At 43.7% G+C, this 17,064-nt stretch overlaps 3 protein-coding genes across 9 annotated transcripts in view; 2 read left to right on the top strand and 1 right to left on the bottom strand.

Moving 5' to 3' along the window:
* Nucleotides 1-7,090, bottom strand: part of AREL1 (apoptosis resistant E3 ubiquitin protein ligase 1) — a 28,433-nt gene extending 21,343 nt beyond the window's left edge. The window contains exons 1-2 of the mRNA XM_083741103.1: nt 6,908-7,090; nt 325-572 (exon numbers count right to left, since the gene is read on the bottom strand). The gene's annotated coding sequence lies outside the window, so the exon portion shown is untranslated. The remainder of the gene's footprint in view (nt 1-324; nt 573-6,907) is intronic.
* Nucleotides 6,978-13,577, top strand: FCF1 (FCF1 rRNA-processing protein; the record flags this gene model as incomplete). The annotated part of the gene is made up of 8 exons (XM_083741864.1): nt 6,978-7,172; nt 8,197-8,264; nt 8,929-9,000; nt 9,906-10,054; nt 10,631-10,703; nt 11,408-11,495; nt 11,858-11,952; nt 13,319-13,577. The coding sequence occupies 8 exons, from the start codon at nt 6,978-6,980 to the stop codon at nt 13,365-13,367; spliced, it is 789 nt and encodes a 262-aa protein (XP_083597990.1). The 3' UTR covers nt 13,368-13,577.
* Nucleotides 13,578-15,677: 2,100 nt separating this feature from the next.
* The window catches only part of YLPM1 (YLP motif containing 1), a 51,217-nt gene continuing 49,830 nt past the window's right edge, over nt 15,678-17,064 (top strand). For 2 of the 7 annotated variants that reach the window (XR_014564817.1, XM_083740622.1), the window contains exon 1: nt 15,678-16,801. Coding sequence is in view for 4 of the 7 variants with exons in the window: in XM_083740622.1 (XP_083596748.1) it covers nt 15,800-16,801 (1,002 nt within the window). In the remaining 3 variants the exon portion in view is untranslated. The remainder of the gene's footprint in view (nt 16,802-17,064) is intronic. The other 5 variants (XM_083740623.1, XM_083740621.1, XR_014564818.1 and 2 more) reach the window with 3 other exon arrangements.

Raw genomic sequence — 17,064 nt, 5'->3', positions numbered from 1 at the left:
TACCAGGTAGGTTGGCATATTGAATTTTATGGCACATCAGCTCCTAGGCCATATTGTGCTACATACTAGTGTTATTGTAAATGCAGAATTTTTTCATTAGCAATTTGTTCCCAATAGTCCAGTCTTAAAAAGACAGCAGTCATCTAATAGAGCAACATATTTTATAGTATTGCCAGCTAACAGAAGTAGCAAATAAACTATGCTGAAAGTCTATACTGAGCTTTATTCCTTTCTGATGGGCAGTTCTATCAAGCTGCAGTTCACAGCCCACACAGCTCGGTTCACCACCATTTTCTACTGATTGGCTGGGAAGAGAGGGCATACCTTTACACCAGCTCCCATGCCCTGAAAGACAATAGGGGAGTGTCCATTCATCAGGAACTTTGTTCAGCATACAGAATCCAGGGAAAAAACAGCAGAAGGGAATGTCATCACTGAGACAAATAATCCTGGAACCTGCAATACAGGTTCACAGCTCGGGAGTCAAACACGACGATTAGACAACTATTCCAAGTAGTGGCACTCTGCATTGTCACACTATGCAGCCCTCAAAAAGCTTGCTAGGAGATCACCTAAAGTGAAACATAAATACATAATCAATACATGCATCTTTTTTTTTTTTAAATCTGGACAAGAAAACAGTTCAATAGCACCACTTCAGTCTGAAGCTGAACGAGCCAAAATCCAAGCATGACATCAGCAAATAGACCACATCATATAATTTCAACAGCACTAGAGCTTTATATATATATATGCTCACCAGATTTTATGTTCTGAAACTTAGAGCAGCTTTGCCCAAGATGATGGGCATGTAGAAATGTCTTTTTTATATATAAGATGTACGTGTACCATAATGTTTCACAAGATGCAGCTGAAAATATAATGGATTGGAGAGGGGACAAAGGAAGAGGACAGATGTGTTGTATCCACAGCATTCACAAAATCAGATTGTGGTAGCAAAGCAGCAACAACAAAGTGCAGGGGAGGGGAGGACCTGGGACACTCAGCAGCAATTATATCCATTAGCAATGACAACAGTGTGTCTTCTTACTCAGAATGAAACAAAAGGAGGGCCTCAAAAATAATTGTTTTCAGAAATGCCATGCTCGGTTTCATCCAAAACATTGACCGTCATCCAATTATTCTTTAGTGAGAACTATAAAGGGGATTTTTTTTAAAAAAAACCACCTATAAACAGGAAAGGGGAAAATACACCACTACCAATGCCTGCAAAACATTTAAACTATCAAGCAACTACTACTCTAATCTTACATGGTTAAGTATTGGAGATTTCCCCCAACTTCAAGAGGTCTGTAGCTTTAGTAGTCTTTTGTTTGTTACACATTTCCAAATTTTTGAGATAGGAAATTGTATCGAACACCTTCACTGGTTTTTAACAAATGTCTCAAGTTTCTTCCTTTTAACATATCCGAGGAAAACCCACTTGCCCAAGCATTCCTTCTTTTCCTAGCTGAACAGGGGAGGCCAGATGAGCAAGATGTGGGAACACCTTATTGCTTCCATTCAGTTATCAACTTATTGCCCTGCTCTGACTCCTGAACTGTTACTCCTTACGTTTCATGTTTGCTGCAGAAACTGTATCATTATTTGCCTGAGTAAAGATCCTCCTTACTTACAAGAAACCCCCTCTACTTATATATTTTACAGTGGGGGCCAGGAAATTTAGTTAGCATCTACATTCTAATCCAGGCTGTGAAAAAAGTTTCATTTCAGTATTGAGGAGTACCAGATGAAGCAATTGCCTCTCCTCCAATATCTTTCATCAAGTCTAGGGACTGCCTGCTAAAGATCAAAGTCATGCTTGGGTAACCCTTGTCTAAGTATAAGAGTTTCTTCACATGATATGGATTCTATTATTGTCAATTCATAGTAATGATTCCAAACCTTCCAGAAATTGAGAACTTAAGAATAGCCTAAACAAGTATTTCTATGGCAGGGTTATCCCCCACGGCAAAGAAACTGGTATCTTCTTCAAGTCCATCTTCAAAAACAAGCTCTCTATTGAGCTGCTTGGAAATTCAATCAAAATTCTCCATTAAGGTAAAGGTAAAGGTACCCCTGCCCGTACGGGCCAGTCTTGACAGACTCTGGGGTTGTGCGCCCATCTCACTTAAGAGGCCAGGGGCCAGCGCTGTCCGGAGACACTTCCGGGTCACGTGGCCAGCGTGACATCGCTTCTCTGGCAAGCCAGAGCCGCACACGGAAACACCATTTACCTTCCCGCTGGTAAGCGGTCCCTATTTATCTACTTGCACCCGGAGGTGCTTTCGAACTGCTAGGTTGGCAGGCGCTGAGACCGAGCAGCGGGAGCGCACCCCGCCGCAGGGATTCGAACCGCCGACCTTTTGATTGGCAAGTCCTAGGCGCTGAGGCTTTAACCCACAGCGCCACCTGCGTCCCCAAATTCTCCATTACTGAACCTTATTAAAGGTTATGTGTGCATTTTTCTTTCCAAAGAAATCCCATAACACTAAAATATGGGCTTAGAATTCTCTCCATTGAAGTGATAAACGTAACTACTGCAAGAGACAAAACTGTCATTCTGAGATGCCCTTCCATTAGCATCCTCCATGCAAGATCAAATGACACGATATTTTCTGGATAAATTTTGACCTGAAACTTGGCAATATCCTTTCTAATCTTTGGAGGTGAGGTTAGTGACAACTCAGCACTTTGTCACTGTTCTTAGGTGCACTATTTCAGAATTCTCCTTGCCTGAAAGGCAGTCTCAGTAAATTTAACTCTGATTCATTTGTTTTATATGAAATGACAGGCAAGATGCCAGCTAGACAGACAAAAGAGAGCAAAAACAGCTGACACGTTCTCCTATGCAGCGCATCAACTGGGAGCAGCCATCAAACACACTTAGGGCACAGAGGTGCAAGCTGCTTTACTTATTTAGCCCGTTCCCAGGATACAATGACATTAATTATTAGACTGGTGAGCTAATCTGGATCATCAGACTGCTTAGAACAGGTAGGTAATGACCAGAGGAATGAATAAATCATTCAGAAGGCATTTGTTTTAGATATCCTTTCTTCAAAACAGTGGGCAATTTTACAGATCCTCTATAACCTGATCTTGCCTTGATCCCAAGATAACATGAATGATAAAACCCATTTGTAAATCCAAAAACTTTGAAAGCCCTACTCCATAATACACTCTAGGAAAATCATTTGCATGCAAAGACTGTTGTTTAGAATAGTTAAAGAAGTACTAGGCCATTCAAAGTACAGGGAGGGATAGTATTGCAGTGGTAATGATTGCAGAAGTCACTTTTTAGTTAGTGTTTTTATCGGATAGCTCAACCTAAAGAATACCCATGTCTTTCTGTGCAGTGCTAAGGGTAGCGGGGTGCCATCTTCTCCTCTGGATAAAGGTAAAGGGACCCCTGACCGTTAGGTCCAGTCGTGACCGACTCTGGGGTTGCGGCGCTCATCTTGCTTTATTGGCCAAGGGAGCCGGCGTACAACTTCCGGGTCATGTGGCCAACATGACTAAGCCACTTCTGGCGAACCAGAGCAGCACACGGAAACGCCGTTTACCTTCCTGCCGGAGCGGTACCTATTTGTCTACTTGCACTTTGACGTGCTTTCAAACTGCTAGGTTGGCAGGAGCTGGGAAAGAGCAACGGGAGCTCACCCCGTCACAGGGATTCAAACCGCTGACCTTCCGATCGGCAAGTCCAAGGCTCTGTGGTTTAACCCACAGCACCACTCGCGTCCCTTCTCCTCTGGATACTGCACTGTTAATCAACACACTTGCTTTCAGAGCTAACGGAAAACATCAAAAATTCAGAAAACAATGTCCAAATTATATTCTGCCTCAGCTTGCACAAATAAATATGGATTCTGAAATACTATTAGAGCTGAAGCCCATCATTCTAATATGACTATTTAAACTTATAAAATCATAGAATTGTAGAGTTGGAAGAGGCCATGAGGATCATCTATCTATTCCAACCCACCCCACCCCCATAATGCAGGAAGCTTTCACCCAATGTAGGGCTCAAACCCATGACCCTGGTATTAAGAGTCTCATGCTCTACCAACTGAGCTATCCACTTGGGAAGTTTTTTCCTGTAAACTGCTATCATGATTTCTATATTTAGAATCCTGCAGTGGTACCCACTCCCCTTCCACATCAAACTATAGCAACTTTTTATTCCCCATGTGCAGTGTTACAGAATAATCTGAGGGGAAATGTTCTGTCACATTGAAATAATTTGCACACAGACCACAAGCAAGCAGCAATGTTTGAACTTAGCAGGCTCAGCTAGCACAAACCTGCATTCCCATCACATGTAAATTTATAATCCAGAATGCAATTAACAATGAAATCCTATGCGTATCCATTCAAAAGCAAGCCACAATGGGATTTACTCTCAGGTAAGTGCTGCCTACATCAGTACAAAAAAAAAAAAAAACAGGTCTCTGTAATGTTGCCAGGTTACACTGCCCCACCAAATTCCACCTTTTATAAACCTTACTAGCAATAAAACCTACCCACGTGACGCTGACACAAAAGTCTTACAGCACATATACTATAAAGAATGAAAGTTCACTACCCCTCTTCTCTCCCTCCCCACCTCTTTTCCCCCAACTTTATACTGCCTATAACATTAGTGTCTCACATCAAATATAAATGATCTGTAGAAAGAACTCTATGAACTGAAAGCAGAGAAACTGCATGTACTTTTGTAACCCAAGAAGATCTTTAATAAGAACAATTTTTAAAAATAAACATGACTAGCATTTTTTCTTCTTGCATGCTATAAAAAACTGTTACAGATGCTAAATGTAAATAAGGATTATTTTTAAAATGAACATGAAATATTCCAAACCAATCTTCCATTAACAAGTCATACTGTTTCCACTATCCATGAGTTCATCTTCCTCCCTAAATCCCATTTCAAATCAAATAAGGTAGACAAAGGAGAGCTTTGTTTTGGTTCTTGTAGCACAAAACTCACTTGTAGGCCAGAATAAATAAAAGTGTTACAAGAATCATTAAAGCTAAATACTTCAAAAATAGATAAAGGTGAAACAGCCCATATACCCATAATTACCAAGACACATCATCTACCAGACACAGTACTCCCTTCAATCTTAAAGCTCCTGATAACGCTTAACGTCTTAAAGAGCTGTCCTTTTAAAAATTGCATTCTCAGTTTACACATATGTTTATAGCTAGCAATTATGTAAGCAACTGAGGGAAGTTTTGCTTATATCAATGTTCCCTACACAGAAGTCACTTCCATGTAGAGGTGCAGAAACTCCCTATGCATTTTGTCACATGTAATGCATTTACACACTCCTGTTTCACTGGATGTGTGCTATCTGCAGTGCATGTACATGGTGAAACAGGCATATGTGCATTAGCGACTAAGTGAACAATTATGTATAAGCTTGTATTATAAAAGCAGCCATTCAGATAAGAGTAGCAATTTACCAGTGTGCCTTTATCTCACATCAGGAAAACTGTTTTTCTCTAAATGTATTACCTACCTCTGGCAGACAGATGGGGATCTGACTAGCCCATTACCTCCCCACCTCTATGGGCCCACTTTGAAAGGAGGGCAAGGCAACCCACCTAACATCATTATTATATGAGTTGATAACTTCAAAAGGGCTTGCGCTTAATATGGATCAGATAATCAGTAATTACAGTGCATCACACCTGCAAACAATTTTTTCCTCCGTTGACCAGCAAGTCCCAAACTGTTCTACTACAACAGAAGATACTGAAATAATCAGATTAGAAATTAATCAGCAATTAATTGGAATCCAATGAACCACGTAACTCCAGACTTTCTGTATGCATGTTTCCACAAAATGCTTATTCAAAGATCAGCTGGAAGATCACTATCATTTTTTTAACAACAGCTGTGAAATCAGCTACACTGTATTTACAATGGTTTGAAATTCATCAATAGGATGTGCTTAAAAGGCGTGAAAGTACAGATCTCCTATACAAACTCAGAATTCTACAGGCTATTACTGGATTAATATACAGGGCAATACTGACAGAACTGGAACCAAAATAAAAAACAAACAAAAATCCAAAAGAAAAAGGAGCAAGAAGATAAACACTTTCACGATTCGGATCTTTCAGGAAGAGAAGCATATTCAGGACTGAACACCATCCTCCAGATCAATGAAGAACAAACATTTCAGTGTGGAGGAACAGAAACAAAGCAAAACTAGCTACAACAGGACAGCCAGGAAACCTTTGAAGACAGGATGGTTCCTAGAATCGGAAACTCCCATGTGAGAGCAGTGTAAGAAGCATGGCTCCTTCCTAACTTGCCCTTCAGGATAAAATCAAAGTGGGAAAGGAATAGGAAGGAGAGAAACTCTGCATACAAAAATTTGAGGGCAGTAACTATGTGCCAGGCAGACGCTGACTATACCAAGTGGCCACAAGATCACCCTTTCTCCCCTCTGCCAGACAAGCACCTGAGGTAAACCTGAGTCCCGTCAGGGGGAAAGGCGGGGAACAGAATATTCTGGAAGGTAGGGGGAGAGGAAAAACGAGATGGTGCCGAATTATTTCAGGGCTTTCGGCAACCTGAGTATTTGGCCCGGCGCAATCTGAAGAACGGGGTTTGAGGGCCAAACTTACTTCTTAGCCCCAAATGGAAACTAGGACGAAACCCACCACCGGGCCCGATGCCCTCGCGGGACTCGGACCACCACGCCCGCTTTACATCTTATCCCTCCCCCCCCACACCCCGCTTTTACTTCAAGGAACCGGGACGCTCCCCCTCCTTGCAGGGCAGCGGAAGATTTCCCAAGGGCGCCGCCCCCTTCCCGCCGGCGGCGGCTGCTTCCTTCTGCGCCTCGAAACCCCAACCCACCGCCGAATAATGCCTCCCTTCTCTTGCCTCCTCTCTGAAGGGGAAGCGGCGCTCATGGGAGGCAACTGAGGCGAGTCAGGGACTAGCCGCGCTGGTCATGGGACTAACGGTCAGTGTCGGTTCCGTGCCTGCTCTGCCACAGCGCACTTCAGCTACAACACTCTCTCTCACTCGCTCGCCCTGCCCCCCTGGCCGCCAGTGGCCGGAAGTGACGCTCAAAGCGTTGGGCGAACGAACATGGCGCGCGCCGGAAGTGGGCGAGAAGAACGCTGTGGCTGGGACTACCAAAATGGTGAGCGCTTTACCTCGGGTGCGGGGTTGTGGCGTGGCATGGCAGGGAACTGGCTGCTCTCACCCGCGGTCCTCTCACAGTCCACTTAATTCTCCATTGTCGATTAATTCTCCATTGTCCATTTTGCTGAGCAAAAGCTTCGTTGGGCATAACTTAAACGTCTCGAGTTCGCCAGAGCGGCTCACCATGCTAGATGTTGGACAGAGACGGGGGCAAGGGGGAAACTGAAAAAGTGTTTTAAAATCCCACCAGGCGTGCTTTTAAATTCGCTCCCACTTACGAGCGTATGAAATGACTAGCTTTATCTCTGTTGTTGGGAAGGTGCTTCTCAGGACCCGTGCTGTGAGGGAGTAGAAAGTGTTAGAGGGAGGAACGGGTGCTGGAGGTTGTGGGGGAGAAATAATGGCGAGTCTGCTATCCAAAAATAGTTTCATACTTACATTAAAAAAAAAACCTACGCTCCTGTCTGCCCCTTACATTTATTTATTTTTTAATATGCTCCTGTCTTTGCCCCATTCTAGTCAATATACCAAATATTTCCTATGCTACTATGTTCTTTATAGATATTCACATTTCTGGATAGTTCAGCTGTTGGGGTATGTGAATCCTAGAGTAATATGGAACACTGTTGGTGAGGATAGGTTTGAAGTCAGTAAGCAATATGTATGTGAATTATGTCAATCCAGTGGTTATGATTGGCGGATCCTGCAATTGTATCTCTAAAACCTGGGGAAGCCAACTTTGGAGTGTTTTGATGAGAACCTAATTTGAGTAAAGACGTTATTATGCATGTTAGATAATAAGGAACAGAATGTATGGAGTGCCTTTCCGTTACCAATAAGTTACCATAGCTACCACCTACACAGATCAGGAACTGGGTCTTGTTGGTAAAAGATTTGAGTCTTGGCATCTCCTTTCTTAGATATTAAACACTGGCTGTGACTGTAGTGTGCGTGGAAGAGGATGACAGGTTTTATAGTATTTTAAAAAAATAATGGTCCATTATGAATTTTTCCCTTTTAAGGGGAAACAAAAGAAAGCAAAGAAATATGCTGCCATGAAACGCATGATCAGCCTCCGTGACCAGCGCATGTAAGTCTCTTGATAATATTTATTACAGTGGTGCCCCGCAAGCTGAATGCCTCGCAAGACGGAAAACCCGCTAGACGAAAGGGTTTTCCGTTTTAGAGGTGCTTTACAAAACGAATTTCCTATGGGCTTGCTTCGCAAGACGAAAATGTCTTGCGAGTTCCTGCGGGTTTTTTTTTCCTCCCCCCCCCTTTTTTCTAAGCCGCTAAACCGCTTATCAGCTGATCCGCTAAGCTGTTAAGCCACTTATCAGCTGAGCCGCTTATCAGCTGAGCCGCTAATAGCGCTAATCCGCTAAGCTGCTAATGGGCTTGCTTCACAAGACGAAAAAAACGCAAGATGAAGAGACTCGCGGAACGGATTCTTTTCGTCTTGCAAGGCACCACTGTAGTAGAAACTACTGAAGTGTAAATTCTAAGAGTTTTGCATATTTAACAAGACTGAAACACTTAACAAAGTGATCCTATACTTAAGTAAGTCCCATTGAGTCAAATTCATAATGGTAGGATTGTGTGGTGCTCCAAAATGATCTCCAAACTTTTTTTTAATCTTGTTATCCTATATTGATACAATTCTTCCCAACAATAATATCCCTTGGTTATCTACAGTGGTTTACTGAGTAGATGGTGTGTACAAATGATTAAAAAAAATTTTTTGCCACCCCTAGCAAAGAGGCAGACCGAGCAAAACCTAAAGAGAAAAAGAAGGATGATTCCAGTGCGATAAAAGAGAGAGAGGTGTAAGTATCTAATGATTTCCCATCAATTCTGTTGGCTACCTTAATACAAAATTAGAAATAAATCCCATTGATTATAGTAGATCAGGCATAGGCAAACTCGGCCCTCCAGATGTTTTGGGACTACAACTCCCATCATCCCTAGCTAACAGGACCAGTGGTCAGGGATGATGGGAATTGTAGTCTCCAAACATCTGGAGTGTCGAGTTTGCCTATGCCTGTAGTAGATGTTAACTTTCAGGTGAACATGCTCAGAATTGTGTCTTAACATGAAGACTGTTATGTGGGTGCTTTTAATTTGGCTTGGCAAACACATGTTATTATCTGGGTCATTAGCAAACTAGAGCTGATCAAGCAGGTAGTGGGAGGCACATTGCAAGTCAGTGATAAAGTGGTCAAACTTTCTTTATTTTAAGTGTTTTGCTTCTTACAAGTAGCACATATACAAATAATTGGAATAAATGATTTTTGGTGTTCTGCCAAAATATTTTGAGCAGAAGGGCTTAGCTGCCTTGAAAAGAAAAGACATCTAGTGGGAGAAGGTTCCACAACTTGAGGAACTCTTTTTAAAAGCCCTTCTCTTGCTGTAAAATGTTCTTCCCTGCTGTAAAGATGGTACTGAGAATAACACCATGTGGTGAGACCTCAAGAGATGGTGGTTGAAATGTAAAAGCACCCCCCCCACACACACACACACATACACACACACTAGAATGCTTGAGCACACTTTCAGCAGTAAATGTGATTTATTGAGTGTTTTGTCCTCTGAGCATTTTGACACATTTTTCAATACATTTTCAAGAGTTTGTAAGCTGAGAAAAAGTACTTCTGAAGTTATATGCCATTTGTGGACAGTATGTTTTGTTTTCCCCTTTGTAACTTGATTTGCCCCATGTTTGTCATTTCAGCCCTAAATATCCTTCCTGTTTGTTCTTCCAATATAATACACAACTGGGGCCTCCCTACTACATCCTGGTTGATACCAACTTCATTAATTTTTCCATTAAAGCCAAACTGGATCTGGTGCAGTCAATGATGGATTGCCTCTATGCTAAGTGTAAGTATGTAGATCTGTTACATCTTGTTCCAGGGTAACATCATTGTGATAAGTTGAGACTATAAAAAACTCCATCAATGGTGGCACATTGTTAAGACTAAAGTAGCAGTAATGAATAAGGTTCTGGCTTTCATTATTCTTATTGTTGTTGCCATCATCATCATCATCATCATTTAGTGCTTGCCACTAAATGCTTTCCAGTTAGACTTAACAAGTGTATCCATCATGACTACCAGCTGTTTAAATAATCACTACTTTATTGCTAACTTTATTGTTGCATTAATGAAATAAAAAAAGTTCACTGATTATCAGATTTTACCATAACTGTCAAAGAGGTCTTTATTAATGTTTTACTCAAAATATCAGTTAGATGCACAGAATAATATAAATAGAAATGAAAAGCAGATCAATTAAGAGTGTGCTTTCTGTTCTGATAATTGTCAATGATGTGACTGACTTTCAGAGGGCTGTATGAATATTCATAGTTTTGAAACCTAATATTTTCTGATTTAGGCACCTGCAGGAGTTTGTTGCAATTCAGTTTGGTGATATTAAATATTTATTGTATTCCTGTAGGTATTCCGTGTATCACAGATTGTGTCATGGCTGAAATTGAGAAACTGGGGCAAAAGTATCGTGTTGCCCTAAGGTAGGGACCTATAAGTGGACTCTGTTATTGAGTTTATCTAGTCTAACTTATGAATGTGGAGAACAGGGACTCTTCCTTGGGGTACAAGAGCTAGATTCCAAATCATTAAACTTGGACAGCTTGTCACTGCTTCACTTCTTTTGTTCACCAGGCTGGATGTACCTTTTGAAGAAAGCAAGGCAATTGATCTTCCCAATCTCTTCCAGGCAGAATTCAATTCTGCCCTCCTCCTAAGTTTGTAGCTTGAGTAAATGATCAAGTTCATAGAATAACTTACTGGCTTGTAGATTCACCAGTTAGATCAAGGTTTCAAGAAAGCAGTTTATTGTGCTACACAAAGGAGACTGAGAAAGAATTCAAGGTTTTTGTGTTCCATCAGCAGGCAGAGAACTGAATGGAGTTTGCCTTGCACTTCAGTTTACTCTCCGCCTCTCACATGCCCCCAAATCTGCTTCAGGGGGTCTTGCAATCCTCCAGACTCTGATATTAAGGGTGTGAGTGGGGTTAGCATACCCAGGCAATACATCTGACAGGCAGGATGACAGTCAGAAATAAACGTTAAGCTGAGAATAGCAACCTGCAGATTTGGGGTATACCTAGCAAGGAAAAGACAGAAATTGTTTTTCTTCTAGGAATCTTTTAATTCTTCTAATTATGTCAGTTGGCCCAATGCTATCTTAATTCTCTGTTTGATTATATTACAGGATAGCAAAAGACCCACGATTTGAACGCTTGCCCTGCACTCACAAAGGGACCTATGCTGATGACTGTTTGGTGCAGAGGGTCACTCAGGTACCTCTAACTCTAGAAATGTCTGTTCTGTAGGCATGTAGATGTATGTAGAACTGCTTAATTTGTTGAAATTTATGACCTGAATGAAGCTGACATTCAATTTAAGCTGTCTTGTAGCTGATATTGCCTATTTTGGAAGGAGATTCCACTGCTACAAACAGTTGATAGTAACAAAGGAGATCCTGTCTCCACAGCTGTTCAGGACATGTCCTTGGAGATCCTGTATTTTAAGGGAGGGGGATTTGATGTTTGTCTAAAAACTTGTTCCCTCTGGAAATTTGTATCCTCTGGCACTCTGTGGCCAAAGGAAAGACAGCATTTGATTCGTTTCTCAGTTACGAGATTATCCTCTTTTCTTGCAGCACAAGTGTTACATAGTGGCTACTGTAGATAGAGACCTCAAGAGGAGAATACGAAAGATCCCGGGAGTCCCAATAATGTATATATCAAACCACAGGTAGGTGAGCTCCCACTTGAGAGTAATATTCTGACAAAATTAAATTGCAGTTTACTTTGTTATAGTGTATTTTGAAACTTTGCCTGTCGTTTTATAGATAGTCTACCTATGTAAAGGAAGGGCTTAATAGTAATAAGAAAACCACAACATGAGTGCGAGAATGCTATTGTGTTCATATCCTGCTGCTCAAACTTAAAGAAAGCCTAAGTACAGGCAGTTGTATGTTTTTGTATGTTACTGCACACAGGCACATCGCCAGGAACCCAGAAGTGGCTGGAAGTACGTGGCATCTGAAAAGACCCTTCCCAGAACCTAAGTAGGATGTCCATGGAGGGTCTTCTCATGAGCCAGAGGCGCAGTGGGGCTTTGTTGAGGCTGCTTGGCTCCCCCGCTTAACAGCTGACGTGCGGGAAAGTTGCTGCTGCTGCACTACCCTGTACATCAGCTATTCCGTGTGGAGGCTGAGCAGCCTCAACAAGGAGACTCTTACCAGAGCCCAAACAGGATGTTCTCTTCAAGCTCTGGAGTCTCCTCGCTAGCCACAAGGACATTTCAGGGTGCTCCCCACTTACGTGCATTTCACTTATGTGCGATGAGGCTGGAACGTAACCTCTGTGTATATGTAACTGCATTTATTCATACCCATACATGTTTGGTGTTACCACTCCCTTCTGCCCCTAACTCTGTTATCCACTGTAGTTCATTGGTAGAGCACATACTTTGTATGCAAAGGGTCCCATGTTCAATTCCTGGTGTCTTAATGTAGGGCTAGGAAAAACTTGCCCAAAACTCTGGTGAGCTGCTGCCAGTCATCATTGATGATAATGAGCTAAATGGACCCAATGGTCTGATTTAGTTTGAGACAGCTTCCTATGTTCCTATTAAGTCAAGATTTGCAAGCTCCATTGAACAGAGCCTGTCTTCTTGCTTTTTATTACTCTTTAAAGAACTACTCATTGGTGATGCTATATAAGTAATAACAAGGGCTATGTCAAGTAAAAGTTGATACATCACTATTTATATAGTTCTTTATAGACTAATAAAAAACAAGAAGACTGGTCCCTGGCTCCAAAAGCTTGCCGTTCTCATGTCCTTGTTTATTGTTTGCTCTCTTCCCATCAAAGTGGAAGGTGGCATACAAGAGATTTCCAGGTGGTGACCAGACCCTTGCCTGCTTACCTTCAGAAAGATGGTTGCCTTGTGGGCCTTCAGGTCACTATAGCAAAGGGTTTTATGGATTCGAGCTCACTTAATCAAATGCAATCAAATAATGCCAGCAAATACAGTGGCACCCTTATTGTGTTTTCACTGCATTTCATGGTGGGTTTCTGATAGACTACTTACCAAAATGCTTCATTCATTCTAGATATAACATTGAGCGGATGCCTGATGACTATGGAGCCCCCCGATTTTAACCACCTGTTGAAAAGCATCCAAGATATGTCTGCTGGGACCAACTGCCAGTTTTTAAAACACTGGGCCTGTTGCAAGGTTCCTGTTTCTAATTTATTTCCTGCAGTGTTTGAAGCTGAACTGATTTCTTCAAACTTGTCTCTTCGAGAAAAATCATGTGAACTGTACCCTTGCTCTGTGTTCCAGAATAAATATTCATTATTGTTTAGAAATTGGCTTTTGAGAATTTCTCTTTTTTTATCTGAGTCTTTTCTCAAGTTGCAAATGTTTCAGTTGGGGTTTCTCATGATAAAAAGTTGGGAAGGTTACTTTTGGTGGGGTTATGCAGAAATATGGTAATTTGCCAAACACTCCTGAGTAAGTTTAGCAGTCAGTCATAAGACTATCCTCTTGTGGATCAGGAATTAGTTGAGTCACAGGAAGCAAAAAGTCAAAATAAATGGACAGTTCTCTGGATAGAGAGAGGTAGAAAGTGGATTTCCCCTGAGATCGGTATTGGGACCAGTGTTTTTTAACTTGTTCATTTAGAACTGAACAGTGAGGAGGCCAAATTTGCTGATGATACTAAATAGTTCAAGGTCATTAAAACAAGAAGAGATTGAAAAGAGCTCCAAAATGACCTCTCCTTACCGAGCGAATGGGCGTTAGAAGGGCAAGCACCTTTCAATGTAAATAAGGGTAAAGTGATGCATATTAGGGGTGACAGACCAGATAGCTTGATGAACTGGAGGTGACAGACCAGATAGCTTGATGAAGTTGTTGACCTAGTGTGTGGTGGCCATCAAAAGGGTACATTCCATTCTAGGGATCATTAGGAAAGGAATTGAAGATAAAACTGTGATTATAGAAATCTTTGGTGTAACCACATTTGGAATATTGTGTAAAGTTCTGGTCACCTCATCTCAAAAAGGATATTGCAGTTGAAAAAAGGGCAACCAAGACGATCAATGGTCTGGAAACCAAGCCTTATGAGGATCAGTTGAAAGGAGATGGGTGAGCAGACTGAGAGGGAGCTATGATAGCCATCTTCAAATATCTAAAGGGTCACAGGGAAGAGTGAACAAGTTTGTTTTCTCCTGTTCTGGAGGGTAGAACTCGAACCAATGGCTTCAAGTTACAAGAAAGGAAATTCCAACTAAACATCAGGAAGAATTGTCTGACATTGAGAGCTGTTTGACAGTGGAACGATCTCCCTCGTGAGGTTGTGGGCTCTCCTTCCCTGGAGGTTTTTAAGCAGAGGTAGGATGGCCATCTGTCATGGATGCTTTAGCTGCAATTCCTGCACTGCAGGGGGTTGAACTGGAGAACCCTTGGGGGTCCCTTCCTGTAGGAAAGTTTTGTTTCTGTAGGAAAGTTTTACTTCTGCACAAACCGTTCTAAGTTGCGACATCTTCTCATCACCCTAAAATGTTCAAGTTCACACTGAGTTCATGAAAACATGGTATTCTGACCTGTTCTTAATGCATAGTTTATCACATCTATGGAACGTGATTGTTATGTCCTTTTAAGGTTTGCATTATCAATCACTGAGTAAATGTTTAAGTCTTGCCATATTAATCACTAGTTATAATTTAATAAGGAAGCTTTCACGCCTGTCCAATTCTGTGTTCCCTTTCCTGTGTTCCCTTTCCCACCCTTTAATGGCTATAGGTAACCTTTGCTTTGTACTTATGTTAACCAATCAGCAATAAGCACATATGTGGCAATGCTGTAATATTCAATAAAAGGGACTCCCCGAGACATGCTCGTGAGATGCCTCCCAGATGACACCAACCACTCATCTGTCGTTTATTTCAATCCAACACCTTCCAACTCTACAATTCTATGGTTTTAGGAAAATGCCAACCTCAGCACTCCCTCAGCATCTGAAATGTGCCCACTAATCCCAAAAGGTTGGTGGCCCATGTGAGTTGGAAGGATGGTAATGTTTTTGTTTCTTTCAGTTGCCAAACTAATGCAGGATCCATCTTGCTCTGGTCCTACTTGTGGGCTTCTCAGAAGCATCTAGTTGCCCACTTCCAGAACAACATGCTGAACAAGTTCCACAAGGTTGGCATCACTTATATTTCCAAATAATGAAATCATACCAATAAAAAAACGGTATGGAAGGGGAGGGGCATATTTGATGGACGTTATTATAAAAGCTGAAGTGCTGCGACATGGCTACAGGCTCCCCCTTGTTCCGGGCGACATTAGTCCTGCCTTGGCCAAGGCGTTCTCGCAGGGAGCTCTCCGAGTTTGTTGCTCCGTGGAGTCAGTTGCCTGGGGCCGGACCGGAAATACTCTAGCTTGAGGAAGTCGCTCTCTATGACTCCGGTTATCCACGCAGGCGCAGTGGACCGCACGCGCCCCCGTCGCCACCCGCCGCTTTCGCGGCCTGTGTTTAGGCGCCGCCGCCGCCGCTGCCGCCTGCTGAGAACCGCTTCCCGGCTCCATGTTCCCGGCGTGGGGTTTGTACGGGGCGGCCCCTGGGGCTTACCCTCCCCCGCCCACCATGATGCCTCCGCCGCCAATGGCCGGGCCTCCTCCGGCGGTGCTGCCCAACGCCATGCCGCCGCCGGCTCTGGGCAGCTACGCGGCTTCGTCGGCGGCTCCTGGCGCCGCGACGGCCGCCGCCGGCACGTCCGGCTTCCTGAGCCTGCAGGAGCAGCACCTGGTCCAGCTGCAGCAGCTCCAGCAAATGCACCAGAAGCAGCTGCAGTCGGTGTTGTTAGGCGGGCCTCCCCCGCCACCCGGCGGGCCTCCCCCGAGCCTGCCGCCGCCGCCGCTGCCCAGCGCCGCTCCTCCTCCCCCCGCCGCTTCCTGGCAGCCGCCGCTGCCCCAAGGGCCGCCCTCGGCGCGCAGCTACCCGAAGCCGTTCAAGCACCGCGAACCCTCGCCGCCGCCGCCGCCTCTCCCGCGGGACGCGCTGCTCCACAATGCCCAGAGGCCTCCCCTGCCTCTCGGAGAGGATGTCAAGGAGCCGCCTCGGGATGAGTGGAAGCCCCATGGCCCCGCGGCCAGCCCTCGCATGGATATGGACATGGACCTGTCCTCTCCGCCACAGTCATCGGCCCAGCCGTACATGCCCTCGGGACCCTCCCTTGAGACGGACCCTTACATGTCTCAGGCTCTGCCGCCACAGAACTCCTCGTCGCAGCCCTACCAACCCCATTCGAAGTTGCCTAAGGCAGCTCCACGCACCTTTTCGGACCACCCTCCTCCAGCCGTTTCTCAGCCTTACCAGTCCCAGGCTTACCCACCCACGCCCCAGACCTCAGCTTGCCAACCGGGCCAGCCCGTTACTCCATCCGACTCGCGCTTTGCCCCATCCCAGATTCCTCAGCCTGCTCTTGAACCTCAGGAGTTAAGACAGGGCAGTGGTCCAGACATAGATATTAGGTGTGAGCGACAGCAAGCCGCCCTGCACGCAGACCCCTCCACAATGACCGCCCAGGTAAGAATGATGTGTCCGCTGTAGTTTGAATAGCTCCATAGGACCCAGGGTTGAGGTGTGCATAGGTGGGAGTTGGAGTAAGATAAAATTGACGAGATGGAATAGCAGGTTCTCATTTAAATAGCAGGCATCTTGGTTAAAATTAGGCCATAGGGTCTAAAGCAAAGATGACTGACCTTCCACCCAGGAGCCTAGTCTTGACTAGACCCATGAGAGAGACCTCACCAGTTTTGATGGTGGTAAAAAGTGCACACAATCCTGGG

The sequence above is a fragment of the Podarcis gaigeae genome (assembly GCF_964106915.1).
Source record: "Podarcis gaigeae genome assembly, chromosome: 1".
Classification (NCBI taxonomy): domain Eukaryota; kingdom Metazoa; phylum Chordata; class Lepidosauria; order Squamata; family Lacertidae; genus Podarcis; species Podarcis gaigeae.
Note: the sequence above shows the minus strand (reverse complement) of the source record. Positions and strands in the feature narration are given on the sequence as shown.